This window comes from Chinchilla lanigera, unplaced genomic scaffold (genome assembly GCF_000276665.1).
Source record: "Chinchilla lanigera isolate Chin_1 unplaced genomic scaffold, ChiLan1.0 scaffold00149, whole genome shotgun sequence".
Taxonomy (NCBI): domain Eukaryota; kingdom Metazoa; phylum Chordata; class Mammalia; order Rodentia; family Chinchillidae; genus Chinchilla; species Chinchilla lanigera.
This window is the reverse complement of record NW_004955550.1, coordinates 111792-129827: the sequence shown is the minus strand read 5'-3', so window position 1 is coordinate 129827 and position 18036 is coordinate 111792. Positions and strand designations below refer to the sequence as shown.

At 34.3% G+C, this 18036-nt stretch overlaps 1 protein-coding gene across 1 annotated transcript in view; it reads left to right on the top strand.

Moving 5' to 3' along the window:
* Nucleotides 1–3009: 3009 nt before the first annotated feature.
* The window catches only part of LOC102013554 (olfactory receptor 4L1-like), a 21821-nt gene continuing 6794 nt past the window's right edge, over nt 3010–18036 (top strand). The window contains exons 1-2 of the mRNA XM_005412028.2: nt 3010–3931; nt 11476–11508. Coding sequence (XP_005412085.2) covers nt 3010–3931; nt 11476–11508 — 955 coding nt within the window. The remainder of the gene's footprint in view (nt 3932–11475; nt 11509–18036) is intronic.

The window sequence follows — 18036 nt, the reverse complement described above, 5'->3', positions numbered from 1 at the left end:
CACGGAGACATAGACTGTGAGGCCATTTTTTGAAAGTGCATTATTTCAATTAGAATAATATTCAGAGACGTTATTTTGGCAACAAATGTGAATTTTTGTTTTCCAAATATTTTCTTTCCCATAAATGAGCATTACTTATATATTATCTAATTCATACATAGCTTAACATTTTCAGGAAAATGAAATACAACAAAAATTCACACACACCTTTACTTTTATTTAAAAAAAATTATTGGTTACACATTCCCACATATATTAATTAACTTTTGAATTGCTGTTATGGAATGTATTTTTTACTGAATATAAACCCATAACACTGAACATTCCATGCTTTCTAACCCCTAAGCAAGCAACCACATTTGAAAAGAGTGTAGTAATTTTGCACCTTTTAGCCACAAGAAAGATACTTAAAAATCTAGGCTCTTTCAGTCAGAGCTATTAATCTCATTCTTCTTCAAAACTTTTGATCAGAAAGCACACAAGCATCATCTGACCAAATAGTTTAAAATTACTTTTACTCCTTTGAGGATATCAATACTTCCATATGTGCTATTCAAAAATTTGAATTTTCCAACTAATGTTTAGTTGTGGCTTTAACTAGGAATATCTCTTTTCTTCTACTTACCATAACTTATTTTCAGCTGTATCTGAGTAAACAAAACACATACTCATAAAAGTATTATTCTCTAACTACATTTTCAAATTGTCTTAATGATTTTATCATAGTAGATTTGAATTCATCTATATGCAAACTTGGCTGAATATTTTCATAAATATGGTGACAAACAGTATAAATGACAAAAGCAATAAATACAGTTTCCAACTGTTAATTTTCCAAATAAGATTAGGTAATTTTCCTCTTGAGTTGCCTCCAGATTTTCTACTTTTAATCCTTTGAGACTGAGGGCTATGGTTTTGAACAAGTTTCAAAGTTACTGTGAAAGCTCAGTTACAGCATGACTGAGAACAATGATGATGGCTACAATTCTTTATAAAGAGGAAAAGGCCGTCATACCAATTTTATTGAATATAGAAAATAATTTGCTTCACACAATCACTTTTTTCTGTTTTCCATAGTAAAATTAGTCTGGAGTCCATACCTGATCCCATGTTAAAGACCACAAGGGCATCAATGCCCGAATAGAGTGCCTATATGCATATGATGAAATGTACAGAAATCTTTCTTATGTGTTACCACTTAAAGGCTCAGAACAATTCATTAGATTAAATGAAGGGTGTTCTTTACTGAAAAATAAACATTTGAAAAAATTAAAAATATGTTTTCCCAATAAATGTTGAAGCTAGGACTGGAACTGAAACCTTGACTGGTCAAGATTTTTTTTATTTTGATTTTTGAGTGAAAAAATATCTCTTAAATATTGGTGAAGACTTAAAATAACAAATTAAAAAGTCAAAAAAGATTTCTGCCTTTCTTTTTGGAACTTCAGAAACAAGATAATATAGTAACAGTATGTGTGCTTGTGTGTGTGTGTGTATCTGTGACTGTGGTAATAGTTATAGTTCTACAGAAAAAAAAAAGAAATGAAAAGGAAAACTGAGACCAAAAGAATTAAGCCAACAGCACTGCTCAATGAGGAAGAAGACGCAGAGTACAAATGTCAGTATGTGAGCTAAACATACACATTGAGCTCCTCCAAAAAATGTGTGGCTGGGGCTAGGGAAGATGGGGAAAGGGGTGAAGGGATGTGAAAGTGATCAAAGTATGCTATGATCATATTTGAATCTTCCAAAATAAATCCACTTACTCTGTATAATCTATTAAAATGAGTGAAAAGTAAATTAAAAATATGATCAATTTTTAAATATCCACATTGTTATGAGATGTTTTATTGCTTTTAAAAATTATTACATTTATATAGTCTCATCTCATGCATAAGGTATGTTATAGGTTTATGTAAAACTGTGATTAAAAGTTATTATTGCTATATAGCTTCAAAAAGGGAAAGAAGGATGGAAGGACAGAAGGAAGGAAGGAAGGAAAGATGGAAGGAAGGAAGAAAGAAAGAAAGAAAGGAAGAAGGAAAGAAAGAAAGAAAGAAAGAAAGAAAGAAAGAAAGAAAGAAAGAAAGAAAGAAAGAAAGGAAGGAAGGAAGGAAGGAAGGAAGGAAGAAAGGATCAAAGGAAAGATAAAGCATGATCCAGGATGTTAGTCTAAAATCAGTCTGCAGAGGTATAAGGAGCCAAGGAAACAAACACCCCTTGTAAAGGGCTTGGTGGTTGCACATAAACTATCTATTCAGATAATGTAAAGAGTTAAGAAAGGGGAGCTTCAGCCAGGACCCCAGCAGCAAGACTCAGAAGAGGACTGGACACAAGAGGTCAGGAGTTTGATCAGAAACAAAGCATAAAAAATAGTGCTCTATGGAGGAAGGCTGAGGGTGACTGCTGAGAAGCCTGTAGGCTGTTATCCAGAAACTTCCCAGGAAGGTGATCACCTTAAAAATTTACAAGGTTGGGGGAGAGTAAGAACATAGGACAAAATATAACCAATTTAAAGTTTCAGGAAGAAGTGAAATTATTGGCATACCTTTTTAGAATGATAAAGAGGAATGGCAATATACTATAGATGGTAGAACAAAATACATGAAATTAATTATTCTCTCTACACAACATCAAGGAATATGCATATTTCTTAAATTTGAGTTATAGAGGGGGAAAGAATGAGTATTAAAAATAAAACCTTAAATGTCATGGTTCTTACTCACTTAATTAATTCACTTAAGAGTAATACAAGTGCACAACGAGACACAATCTACTTCTGCCAACCAGATATAACTAGATGTACCAAATGTATTTTCTGTATGAAAATAATGGGCAGTAATGCCCATATCACCCATAACAATTAACTAAAATGTGTTTTCATTAGTGTGCAAATTTTCTTTCCATAGGAATCTAATATTTACTTTATACATGTTCATATCTTTATAATTATTACCAGTTAAATAATCATTTCAACATATTACTTTCACTTGAAAAATCTCCTACTTGATGGATATGAAGAACAGCTCCGTGATTTCTGAGTTCGTTCTGTTAGGACTTACCAGCAGTTGGCCGCTTGCAATTTGCTTTTTTATCCTATTTTTATTGGCTTATGCAGCAATCATTGGAGGAAATCTTTTAATTGTGGTCACTGTAGCCTTTGACTCTCGCCTACATTCCACACCAATGTACTTCCTCCTTGGGAATCTCTCCTTTCTTGATATGTGTATTTCCACAATTACAACCCCTAAAATGGTCACAGACTTCCTGAGGGAGAATAAAACTATTTCCTTATGGGGCTGCGTGGCTCAGATGTTCTTCCTTCATTTCTTAGGGGGCAGTGAGATGACTCTGCTCATAGTCATGGCTATGGATCGGTATGTTGCAATATGCAAACCTTTGCACTACGCAGCCATCATGAACCGCAGGATGCTCCTGGCCTCTGCGCTGCTGTCATGGGTGGTTGGTTTTGTGCATACCATGAGCCAGATGGTTTTCATGGTCACTTTGCCCTTCTGTGGCCCCAATGTAGTGGACAACGTGTTTTGTGACCTTCCGCTAGTGCTAAAGCTTGCCTGCACTGAGACCTATGTACTGGAGTTGCTGGTAATCGCTGACAGTGGACTTTTGTCTTTCATCTGCTTCGTGCTCTTGCTCATTTCCTACACTGTCATTCTGGTGACTGTGCGACGTCAATCCCCGGATGGACTCTCCAAGGCTCTATCCACACTGTCTGCTCACATCACGGTGGTCACTCTGTTCTTTGGGCCATGTATCTTCATTTATGCTTGGCCATTTAGTAGCTTTTCAGTGGATAAATTTCTTTCTGTGTTTTATTCTGTTATTACACCCTTGCTGAACCCTATTATTTACACACTGAGGAATCAGGAGATGAAATCAGCCATGAGCCGACTCAGGATCCAATGCATTAGCTCCAGATAAATCTGATAATTATCAATATAGGATTTTGTGTAAAACCATTGTAATTTACATTTCACATTAGATTGGTATTTGTTTTATTTGTAAAGTTGAAAATCACATTTTACATTGAAATTATCAAATATAATGTTTCATTATATTTCTAGGATACATTTGGTTTTACTGAAAGAATAATTATTTTCATTGAAATTTTATTTAAATTTGGGTTAATGAACTATTTTTAAGAATAATAATTAAGATTGTTTGATCAGTCTTACATTCTTACATCTGGTGGACTGAGCAACTTCCTTGAAGATAACAGTTGGTAATGTAGCAACCATCATTAATTCCTATCATTTTGTTTCAAGGTCATGTATCATTTTTGTTGTATTTGTGTTGTTTTGATTTTGTCTTCATTGATATTTTGTTAGGTTTTAAATTTTTAAAATAAAAAATAATAATTAAATAGAAAAACTGATCCATCAATGATATTTTCAAACTCAGAAATATGCAATATTAAATTTTCTTTAAAAGAAATCAAATACAAATTTGTGTGCTCCTCATTAGGAATCTTTTATCTAAATTGTCTTGATGAACATTCAGTATAATTAAAATTATATGAAATATTCTGAACCCCTAGGGATACATATAGACACCATATTTATAAAATCTCATATATGTAATGTATAATTATATATATCTTAAATATGCAAAACCTTATATATATATATATACTATATATATTTTGGGGGTCTTATTATATAAAAGTCAATGTTTTTAACAAGGCAAACAGTTCTTTTTTTAAGAGTGAATAGATGCACACAACAATGATATAGAATATTTCTTCTTTTCTTAAGAAAACAGAAATTCCACCTGAATGGGTTCATAATGTAGCTTTCCATTCAAGTTTTCATTTATTTTTGCTCTATACATCTTTTCAAACAAGTAGAAGTATTGCTATTGTATTAGTTCTCTGGACAAAGAACAGTGAAGTAACTTAAATGTATTCCTGGTATATACATGAAAACAAAATAAGAATTATGCAAAGTGGTAATTTGCCTATAGAAAGCCCTAAATTATAAATTTATGTCAGTGATCCATGGATATTAGAAAAGACACTTTATGACCTCTTTGACCTCAAGTTCAAATATTCTTCTTTATCAAATCCCCAGTGATCTTTTATTGGAATATATCCAATACTTCTCCATCACTGTCTCTTAGGCAATATGTATGTCATAATAATCATAGCTAAAGAGTGCCATGATAGTGTATTCCTAGCCTTATGCTCATGGAATATAAGAACAGGGTCTCAATATCACCATTTATTCTTGTGTTTATTTCTCATGAACTATTTAAATCACAGAGTTAAAGGTAGATACTATTGTGGCACATCGCTTTATCTGTTTCTGAGATGTTATCACAATTTGTTGTAGATTTGCTCTGACTGTTGAGTTGTTAGTGCTAAGGAAGAGTCTAAGCAACCCTCTGTATCCAATTATTTTATCTTGGGAAAGACAATGACTGCTATCAGCTCCATAAACATCATTATTTAAGTGTTTCTGAAAGTAGTTTCCACTATGTTTGCAGTACTCATAAATACCTCACTTTGCATATTTTAAAAATTGGTATAAATAAGATCCATATCAGTGATGCTAATCTAAATTTTACTTTTCACTGAGGTTACATTTTAACAGCTTAACAGTTTAAATATGTACTGCTGCAGTTCATTCATTTAAATAAATATGCTGAAATATATTTAAATTTAAATGTCTTTGGAGACATTTAGCATCTTTCAATTCTTTGACATTATGTTGCTATGATTTAGTTGAATGTACTTACATCTTTTATTGCACAAATAAGGTAAGTCTCTAAAATTTGTATTTAGAACTGGAAATAATGAGATATTCTATCTTGCTTTTGCAGAACTATGTAAAGTGGATTTTTGTCACTTGAATGGTTACAAAAATATGTTATATATTTATTTGAATTCCTTAATTAATAATAAATTTAGACATCATCTCAAATTATATTTTGGACATTCTGTTGAATCTATTGACAAATCTATTGAATAGATTTTATCCTCTTGTCTGAATTCTTACTTTTCAAGTAAAGGGTCAACATGATATTCTTAGAATAGTGTAACCTAATCCTCCAAGCTTGAATGAGATTCTTCTATGGATCTACAGCAGTCTATATTCTGTTGCAATATCTGTCATTCATTACAATATTTATTCAATAGTAATGAATATCTGTCTATATTGCCTGTTAAGGCATAAATAAATTGTGTATTTATGACTATGCCTGTTTTAGTACCAAAATACCTCCAGTATATGTATGACATAAAGTAGGTACTAACACTGTTTTACTGAAGGATTAGACTTTTTTTCATTATTAACTTCCTTAATCAGATAAAGGTTAGTCCTCTATGAAACTTTTAAGGAATATTCGTGATGAAATATTTGGTGGAAACTCTTCCTCATGACAGTATATAATTAATTTTTCTTTATATACTGAAATAAGATATGATTTAAAAGTCAAAGTGTCATATTTCAGTATATCTTCCAAATTTTTCCCTACAATGTATATGCAAAGTCAAGGTAAAAGATGATTCTAATGTTTAATTTTTATTCTAATACTACTTATATTGTTATTCAATCTAAATGTGTTTTTAGTGTTACTTTAAAAATGTCAAATTAGTTATTGGTTGATTTGTTAATGATAGCTATTCTTTCTGGAGTGAGATGGAATCTTAGTGTTGTTTTAATTTGCATTTCTCAAATGACTAATGATGTTGAACATTTTTTCATATATTTATTCTCCATTAGTATTTCTTCATCTGAGAAGTGCATATTCATCTCAGATGCCCATTTTTGGATTGTGTCTTTGAATGTTGGGCTCTTGATGGTTTTTTTAAATTCTTTATATGTTCTAGATAGAAGTCCTTTGTCTGAGGGACAGTTGGCTAAAACTTTTTTCCCAATTCTTTGGTCTTCATTTTACTGTTGGTGATTTGTTTTGATGTGCAAAGCTTTTCAATAAGATGAGATCCCAGTTGTTGATTCTCTGAAGTATTTTATATACAGTTTGGTTTTTGTTCATGAATTCTCTACCTACCCTTCTGTCTTCAAGATTTTTACTTACTTTCTCTTCCAGTAGATTTAGTGTTCCTGCTTTAATGTTTAGATTTTTGATCCATTTTGACTTTAGTTTAGTGCATGGGGATAGACATTTAGTCTTTGGCATGTGGAAAACCAGTTTTCCCAACACCATTTATTAGAGAGGCTATCTTTTTTCTAATGAGCATATTTGGTCCTGTTGTCAAAGATAAGGTGGTTGACTATGTTTGTGATTGCAGCTGCATCTTTCAGTCTTCCATTGATCTTTAGGTCTGCTTTTTTGCCAGTACTATGTTGGTTTTATCACATTAGCTTTGTAGTATAATTTCAACTCAGGGATTGTGATGCCTTCTGGCTTTCCTTTGTTGCCAAGGTTTGCTTTTGCTGTTGTAGGCCTCTTCTGGTTCCAGATGAATTTTAGGAACATCTTCCGTAGATCTGTGAGGTATACTAATGGTATTTTAATTGAGATTGCATTGAATCTGCATAACAATTTTGAGAGAATGGTCATTTTCACAGTGTTGGTTCTATATAAAAACCACTGTTAATTCTTATCATTTTGTACTGAAATCCTGTGTCAGCTTTATTGTTTTTCTTTGTCTTGTTTTTGTCTATGCTGTTGTTATTTTGCTATTGTTATTTTAAAATTCTCTTTAAAAAAAATAAAATTGCAAACTTAACTAGGCCAGGGATATAGCTCTGTGGCACAGTGCCTGTCCGGCAAATGTAAGGTCCTGAATTTGATTCCTGGTACCAAAAGGTAATTAATTAATTAATTAAAATGCCAAATTATTTTTTCAATATAATGGTATAATTTGCATAAATACCACTCTATTTTCTTTCTTCTGAGAACAGTTCATTTTGTTTTGGTGGAATTAATTGCTTCAATGTGATGCTGTTTTCAAAAATATGAATGAAAATATATTATTTATCTTTTCCCCAATTGACAGACAGTTAAAATATTTCCAATTTCTGATTAACATAAGCAATTTCATCATTAGTATCTTTATACCATACCAGTATGCAAATTTGTTAAGAATTTCTCTAGCATAAATATCCAGGGGAAAAAATACCTGGATCATCAAACATTCACCCAATTCATTAATTAAAATTTAATTCTTCATTCACATTAGACTGATTTCAAGTACTCAATTGCTCATAGGTAAATGTGACTACCATATGGGAGGAGATAGATTATAGAACATTTCCATCTTGCAGGAATGTTTTTGCTGCAGTGATCCTCTGAATTTTATATATTATGAGTATTTCTTTTGAACATATTTGTTAAATTCTCTGCTAATATGCTGCATTAGGCAGAAAGTTTTATTATTTTACCTTCATTATTTATAAATATATTTTTACTCATTATCTCAAAATTTGTTCATAGTTGTCCTTTGCCAATAATAGATTTCCAAGATATTGTGTAATGTTTTATTCTAGCATAGTCTTATTTTTTTATGTTTGTGATTAAATGTTTGTAGAATTCACATTTGCATACATGGAAAGTAGGGACCCAAGTTTGTCTACTCTATTTTAATAAATAACCATTCTCAGCAGTATCTCTACACTAACCTCCTTCCTCCAATGATTTTATTGTCGGTATAAAACTATATCACATATGCGTTTTTGAGTACATTTCAGCTCACTTATTTTCTAAGTTTTCCACTCAATTCCATTTTCATGACACCTTTAGACAAAATCATTTTATGTTGTAGTAGGCCACTGGTGAGCTGCTTGGCATAACTTCATCAGGTGCCCAGGCTGTGTGCCAGATTAGAACTCAACCTGCAGCTTGACAGTGTTTGCTGAGAGCAGCAGAGATCCTGATACAGACTTTGGTGTGTTTAGATGTAAAATATCCCTTCAAAGTCTCCTGTGTGCAGAAGAGGGAATTTAGTCACAGTGTGTACAAGTAGATTGATCATTTAGCATTTCATTGCTAAATATGCAGTTAGGAGGTGGAGCCTGTTTGGGAAAAAGGTATCACTGGGAGTACAGCTTTGAAGGGTTTATCATTTTCAAGGCTGGCTCCTTCCTTCTCTTTCTGTTTTCTGGGTGCCATAAAGGGAGCGTATGCCTTTGCTAACCCCTTCTACTGTTGTGCTTTAGCCTTAGAGCCAGCTGTGAGTAAAATTAAACCTCTCCTTTAAGATGTCTGCATCTGACGTTGTGCCCTGCCATGGGAAGGGTGACTATACAGATGGAATGGGAATGATGGGCATGTAGCTTTTTCCAAGGATCTTGTCTTTTGCTTCTGCTTTTCACTGTTATGGTGGATAAATTTGTGTCAACTTGATTGGCTTGGGGGCTGATGAGAAGATTAGTAAAGCACACTTCTGGTGTGTCTAAGTGCAATATGAAGGTGTGACCTTGGGTAGTGGTCTATTTCCCTTTCCTTTCTGCACTGTACCCCTGTTCTACTTCCTGTCCACCATCAACTAAGCAGCTTGACTCTGACATTCATTTCAACTATGATGTTCCTGCCTGGAGCCAGCTGACCAAGCAAAGAATCTCCTGAAACTCTGAGGCAAATATTACCTCTCCTCTTTTAAACTGTGAGTATCAAGTATTGAGTCTCAGTAAGAAGAAATTTGAGTAATACAGAAAACTGGCAATGAGAATGAAGTCATTACTGTGACTACACATTATTGTATGGTTCAGACATCTTTGAAACTTATTTGCCAGAAAAGTTTAAAGAGGTTTGGAAATGCAGATTGGAGAATCCCTCTAATTCCGTAAACAGAGTCTGAGGTGTTTCTGATTAGAGTTCAAAATTGCAGAATGCTGATTGGAATACAAACAGTAAAGGACATATTTAGGTTTCAGTTTTAAACAAGGACCTCACTGACAATTGGACTAGAGGGCACTAGTGTTACACTTTCACAAAATTGATCTACATTTTGCCAATACTCTGAGACTTTTTGAGAAACTGAGATCAAGGACAGTGAACTACTTGATCTGTTAGAGAAAGACCACCCAATGTTCTGCCTATCGATGAGTACTGTTGTCCGCTTTTTGCCTGATGTACAATGAAAATCATGTGCAAAAGGCAGAGAAGAACAACTTGAAATACAAAGCTTGGGCCAAAATTATATATGAATTTGGGTAAAGTGGAAGTCTGGCTGCTGAGGAGGTTAGTGTCATTGAAGAGAATCCAAGCATTATACACAGGTAGAGGAAGAAAGACAGCTGGAAGGCTTCTTAGCAGTCAACAACTCCCACACACCATAAGCCCAAAGATGCAAAGTGCAAAGTTTTCATTTGAGAAGGGTCCCTGGGATCATGATCAAAAAGATCTTCTTAGGCAATTGGTTCTCCAAAAATTCATTTCAGCTTGGTCAGACATCCAGGCACTCAGAGGATGTTATTGCCAGTGTCCAAGGAGCTGTTACTATTACTCCTTCTGATAGTACACTATGACTTTGTCCATATGATGCTGATTTTAACGGCATCCAGAACTCAAGAGTTGTAGGGTAAGGAAGATACACTCAGATATCAAAGGAAGGCGTGAAAGGCCAAGACAGGAGCCCTTGAGAGGACAGTGTTTGAGATGTGGGAATGAAGCTGTAGATTCAGTGGGATCCCTAGGAAGTTGGAGATATCAGAAACATGGATCATTTCCCAAGGAAAGCTGCAGAACATAAGTGGAGCAAGCCCAAATAACAGACTATGTGGGCTCAAACTAGTAAGGGCATAGGGTCACTGCCTCAAGCCCCCTGAGACTCACAGCTCACCACTTTACTTCCAATACTGAACATGGAGCTTCAAGACTTCGCGTTTTTTTTTTTAGGGGTTTCAGTATTCAATTTTTTTCTATCACTTTTTTCTTCCTTTTTTGGAATGGAGATGTTTTTCTTGTGTCATTATAGTTTAGGATTATATAACTTGATTTTTATTTCTACAAAAGACAGATAAGAATTTGCCTTAAGTTTTAAAAAAGACTTTGATGTGGACTTTGAAAAGTACTGGAATTATGAGGCTTGGACAAATGGATTATTGTGTTCTTATTTACACACGAATGCTAGGCAGAATTACGAATTGTTATTATATTTACTTGGAGATTAAATATGTTTTAAGAAGATGTCCTTTAGTGACAAAGGACAGAATGTGGAGTTTAAGTTTGGTTATGTTCAGAGTATTTGAGGGTATTAGTGAAGTATATTTCTTGGTGTGTCAGGGTAGGTCATGAAGCTGTGATTTAAGATAGTATGACTGATCTATCTTTTTCTGCTCTGCTTCCCAACTGTGATGAATTAAGAAGCTTTGCTCTGCCATGCTTCTCCACCATAATATGCTTGTCTTGTAACCAGCCAACCATGGATTGAATGCCCTAAAAATATGAGCCAAATTAAATGTCTCCTCATTTAAATTGTTGGTATTGGGTATTGTGCTTCAGCAACTGGAAAGCTGACTTTCAGCAGCTTTTGATTGTTTTCTTTAGAGCCCTATAAAATTAGTAGTTTAGCAAAGGGAGGTTGGGGATTTATAGCACTGCAGTACACATATCAGTCACCATGTTCTCAGTATCATCTAATAAACTCATATATTCCTAGGGTGGATTTGTCAAAGTCATTCTTTGTACTATCACCCACTCTCAATTCAGAGGTAGACTTTCCTTGTATATATCTGTAGAAAACTCATGAAACATCTTATTATTTTGGGGACTATTACTTTGTGTAAGGATTGCACAAGTGAGTGAGACCAGGCAGTGCTTGTTTTCCTATGGCTGCTTTATCTCACGTTAAACAATGATCTCTGATTCAATCCATTTTACAAATGACAGCATCTCATTTTTATGGATGAATAGCATTCTGTTACATATATGAACTACATGATCAAATTTTGCTGCAAGGAATAATGGGAGTCCAGTAGTATCTATGGCATATTGATTTTATTCCCTTTGGATATGTGTCCATTAGTGGGATTGCTGGATAATTTTGTTTTATCTTCCTTTGGTGTGATTGCTATCTATTTTAAATACCATTATATTTATTTAATTTTCTTTATTTTCCATTTTAGGGCATTTATTTTCTTTCTTAAATACATATGCATTAGATCTCAGCATATGAAAAGTAACCTGTATGTGTGTATATACATTGACACATGCCTGTGTATGTGTATGTGAAGTATTATAGCAAAATGTAAACTCATAGTGATTTCATTCCAATGCTCTTCCATACCATTCCAGTCATCTTAACTTTCCATTTCATCACCACTTGTGTCTAGAAAAAAACAAATTTAATTACTATGTATTTTTTGTCTGCACAAATATGCAATTATGTAGTCTTTCTCCCCTTTTTCTTTTGTTTTACAATGAGCTGCAAGAAGTTGTTTATTTTTACATGATTTTTCTCTTTTTATACAGTAGTCCTGTATATATAAGGTCAGATGCTCTCCACATAGGCCATATTGTCTTCTCTATTCTTCTTCAAAATTGTATCATAAATATAATGTGAATGATAAACAAAAAGGGACACAATTTAAATACCCTGGTGGCTTATCATGCACAGCCATGGCAAGCCTTCCCATGGATAGTACTACAGTACCCTTCCCTCACCACATCACTGCTACCATATACTTCAGCAAGAGGGCACCACAGCTTATGCTAGTTCCTGAGTTGATTCAGTTTCTTCTCATATCTGTGTCATGACTATGCTGTGCTTTGATTAAAAAGCCTGATAGTCAGATGACTTATTGACTTGGCAGAAGTTAGTAATTCCTCAAAACTTCATAGATTAAGCTATGGCAATATCTTATCTGAAATAACTCACCCTTTGGATGGTCATATTTTCAATCTATAATAGAGTGATTAAAATATGTGCATATAACCTGATCACAGCTTGCTAGGGGTATACAGTGAACAAGTGACCTATGTCTCCTTTTAAATCTGAAGCTACTAGCAACAACTACACACATATAGATCTCTATTGGGGGACTTTTAAAAAAACTTTTGAATAGGTGTTACAGTTTGATAAACCTCCTATAGCAGAAGAGAAATGAGAAGAGGCTTGGAATATAATTGCTATGTTATAATTAATCTACAAATCAACACATGCCTGCTTCTATAAATCTATTGTCTGCCTGTTGAAGAATATCATGTGCTTTTTCTACCTCCCATACTCTTTCGAACTTTATAAGATATTGTCTATGTATCCTTTTCTATTTCATAGAACCAGCACAAAACTGCTTCGGTGAGACTTGTGGTAAAAATGTGGTTTATTACCCCAGAATATGGAGGTATTGGACCACCTCAACACACTTGGTAACCTCGAGGAAAAAATTAAATGGTCCCAAAACCATCTAGGACAAGAAAAAATGACAACTAGCCATCAGGTCTAATAACCTATTCAGTCTCTGCAGTGGTTCTAAACACCTGGTATTCGAACTGTAGTGCCAACCAACCAGAGCGACGCTTTATATTTTTGAATCATTATTTCCTGAACAAATGAATTTCCCATAAAACAACCTCTGGGAGTGCCAAATATTTTCCAACATTCATCAGCACACTGAATTCTAAAAGGGACTATGTTAGGGAGTCCACAGGTAGGAGTTTAAATGCTTTAGTGACATATACTCCTTGTAAAACCATGGACTCCCATGGATCGTCTCCATCTAGACACTTTCTCATAAGAACACAGATAGTGCACCACATGTGAACTGGTAAGAAGACATTGCTGATATCTTAAGGCCTGTACAATTGCCTGTTGGAGGTCACACAAAGAAGCAATTGAGAACTGAATCTATTGTGATTGACATGTAACAAGACAGTGTCAAGTTTCAGAAAATGCTGCAGACATTCTAGATAATGTGCCAAAAGAGAGCTGAACTCGGAGTGATGTATAAGTGAGATGATTGACACCAATGTATCAGTACCAAAACCTGGTACATAGCAATGAGTGACTGAGTTTATTTTAATTAATGAAAGACAGCTGAACCTTTGTTATGCATGAGGCCATGTGCTAGGTGAAAAAGTGCAACAATAATGAATCAAAGAATTCACAAACTTATACACTTAAGTTCTTCACAGATAAGGGCATCATGTGAAGACATAGAGGAAAAATATCATGAATTCTGACTCAGTGTGTTACAAAAGATGCCGCTAGTAACACTGGTTTAGATTTTGAGGCTGAAGCAAAGCATTAGAAAGCAAAAGATGATTCATTGATTAGGTTGTATATGCTTATTCCTAGTGGGGACTTATGTTTCCTGAACCCATCCTTTCTGGAAGTTGTCTGAGGAGAGTCAGGTTGCTGATAAATCAATTAAACCTAACAACTCTCAATGATGCTTGCAGTGTAAGAGATTTTTTAAAAAAATTTTTTTTTAAAGGAGGAAAGATTTATTTAGTTCACAGTTTGTAGAAGTTTTAGTCCATAGTTGGCTGGCTCCAAGACAGAGGGATACAGTTCATAGTGGCTGAACACAGCCAAAGCAACTAGCACAAAAGGGAGGAATCATGACAAGCAGCCTCTTCCTGTCTCTTACATACCCAAATTATCCACCCCAGGGTGGGTGTAGCTCTCACACCCATAATCAATCAAACTCTAAAAGCCTGCCCCATAACTGCATGAGACTTTGGGGGGACACCCAGACACAAACCATAACATGGACCAAAATGCAAGGACTACAGGCAGAAAAAAACATACACAAAAATTGGTAAACAAAAATGTCAAAACACCACTTTTGATAATTGATATAAGTAGAAAAACTTCACTAGAGATTAACCAATGTAGTACAGTTGATATTTATATAACTCATTCACAAAATTATCACAGTTCTCCTCTTTTTTTGTTAGAATATTTTTTATTTTAAAAATAAAAGAAGTAAAATATGAACAGACAATTCTTTACAAAGTAGCAAAAGAATAATACAAACAATACAGAGTTACAAACAATACAGAGTTACAAACAAAGTGGTAGGAAATTAACAATGATTGTTATATTACATATTGATATCTTCTAAGTGGTTTCTCAGGAAAACAGAGACAAGCAATATTGATCAATCAAGGACTCATTAACAGTTTCATTCAACAAAAAAAATAGAAGACAGTAGTTCAACTATGTTAACTATACTGTATATACATATATACAAAATTCCTCCTTCTCTTCCTTGTCTTTTCCTACATGTCACTTGCCCGTGACTTTTGAACATTTTCCTTTTGCCTCATAATGTCTATCATACCTCCTAGTTTTTATTCAGTCTTTCAGGTTTTACACTAGTGAGACAATGTGGTGCTTGCACATGTAGGACTGATTTATTTCACTTATGAGTATGTTTTCTAGTTTTGACCATTTACCTATAAAACCTTTGAGTTTATCCTTCTTTATACCTAAATAATATTCCATTGTATAAAAGTACCATAATTTTCTTATCCAATCCTCAGTGGATGAACATTTGGGTTGCTTCCACAATTTAGCAATTAAAAATTGTGCTGCTATGAGCATAGGTGCACATATATCACTATGATATGATGCTTTTAGATCTTCTGGGAAAATACGCAGAAGTGGAATAGCTGGATTGAATGGGACCTCTAGATTTAGTTTTCTGAGGAACCTCCAAACTGATTCCCACAGTGTTTTCACCAGTTTGCATTCCCACCAGCAGTGGAGAAGAGTACCTGTTTCTTCACAGCCTTGCCAGTATTTGGTATTGGTTGATTTCTTAATGCTAGCTATTCTTACGGGGGTGAGATGGAATCTCAGTGTTGTTTTAATTTGTATTTCTCAAATGACTAAGGATGAACATTTTCTCCTGTATTTATTTGCTATTTCTATTTCTCTGTCTGAAAAGTCTGTAGTCATCTCAGCTGCCCATTTTTGAATTGGGTCTTTGAATTTGGGGCGGATGATTTTTTTAAATTATTTATATCTTCTAGATAGAAGTCCTTTGTCCGAGGGACAGTCAGCTAAAATTCTTTCCCAGTTAGTGGGTTTTGCTTTTACTCTGCTGGTGATTTCATTAGATGTGCAGAAACTTTTCAGTAGGATGAGATCCCAGTTGTTGATCCTTTGAAATCTTTCAAGTGCAGTTTTGTTTTTGCTCATGAATTCTCTGCCTACCCCTATGTCTTCAAGGTTTCTACCTACTTTCTCTTCCAATAGATTTAGTGTTTCCATGTTAATACTGAGACCTGTGATCCATTTTGACTTGAGTTCGGTGCATGGTGACAGACTTGGGTCTATTTTCAGTTTTCGGCAGGTGGTAAGCCAAGTTTTCCAGCACCATTTGTTAAAGACGCTATCATTCTTCCAGTGAGTTTGTTTGGCCCTTTACCAAAGATTAGGTGGCTGAATGTGTTTTTAGTTGTGGCTGTTTCTTCCATTCTGTTCCATTGATCCTCAGGTCTGTTTTTTAACCAGTACCAGGTTGATATTTTTTACAGTAGCTTTATAGTATAACTTCAGGTCAGGGATTGTGATTTCACCTGACTTGTCCTTGTGGCCCAGGATTGCTTTTCCTATTCTGGGTCTCTTCTGGCTCCACATGAATTTAAGGAATGTTTTCTCGAGATCTATGAGGTATGCTAATGGTAGTTGAATGGGAATTGCATTGAATCTGTACAACAGTTTGGGGAGTATGGCCATTTTCACAATGTTGGTTCTTCCTGTCATGAACAAGCAATATTTTTCATTTACTGAAATCTTCTTTGATCTCTTTTTTCAGAGTATTGTAGTTTTCATTGAAGAGATCTTTTACTTCTTTTGTTAGATTGATTCCTCAATATTTCATTTTTTGTCATGCTGTTTTGAAAGTTATGGTTTCCTTAAATTCTGGCTCAGTATGTTTGTTGTTTGTGTATAGGAATGCTGTTGATTTTTGGGTGTTGACTTTGTATCCAGCTACACAGCTGAAATTATTGATTAATTCAAGGAATCTTCTTGTGGAGCTTTTGCAGTCTTCCTTGTAAAGTGTCATATCATCTGCAAATAGTGATAGTTTTACTTCTTCCTTTCCGATCCTTATTCTTTTATATCTCTCTCTTGTCTAATTGCTCTGGCTAATGCTTCTAGAACTATGTTGAATAAGAGTGGTGACACTGGACATCCTTGTCTACTTCCTGCTTTTAAGGTAAAACCTTTCAGTTTTTGTCCATTTAGAATGATGTTGGCTGTTGCTTTGTCATATATGGCTTTGATCCGGTTGAGGCAAAGACCACTGAGTCCTATGTTCTGTAGAGTTTTTATCATGAATGCATGTTGAACGTTGTCAAAACCTTTTTCTGTGTCTATTGAGATAATCATAGATTTTTGTCTTTGCCTCCATTGATATGGAGTATAACATTTATAGACTTGTAAATATTGGAGCAACTCTGCATTCCCGGAATAAATCCAACCTGGTCGAGATGTATGGTATTCTTAATGATTTGCTGCATCCTAATTGCTAGTATTTTATTGAATATCTTTGCATCTATATTCATTAGGGAGATTGGTTTGTAGTTCTCTTTCTTGGTTGGATCTTTCTCTGGTTTTGGCATCAGTGTGATTCTTGCCTCCAAAAATAAGTTAGGGAGAATTACTGCCTTTTTTCATTTCATCGACAAGTTTGAGGAGTGTTGGTATTAAATCTTCTCAGAATTTCTTGTACAATTCTGGTGTAAATCCATTAGGGCCTGGGTTTTTCTTTGTCAGTAGGTTTCTAATCACATTTTCAGTCTCATTAATTGATATTGGGTTGTTCAAGATTTTTTATATCTTCTTAATTCAAGCTTGGTAATTTGTACATATTTAGGAATCTGTCCTTTCCTTCTGAATTTTCTATCCTAAGTTAGCAAATTTTTCAAAGTAGATATTAATGAACTTCTCAATTTCTGTGGAGTCTGTAGTAATTTCATCCTTTTCATTCCTTATTGCATGAACTTGAGTTTTCCTTCCTCTTTTGATATGGTTGGTGAGGCGTTTATCAATTTTATTTATTCTTTCAAAGAACCAACTCTTTTTTTATTTAAAAATAAAAGCAGGAAAATATTAACAGACAGACAACCTTTTACAAAATAGCAGAAGAA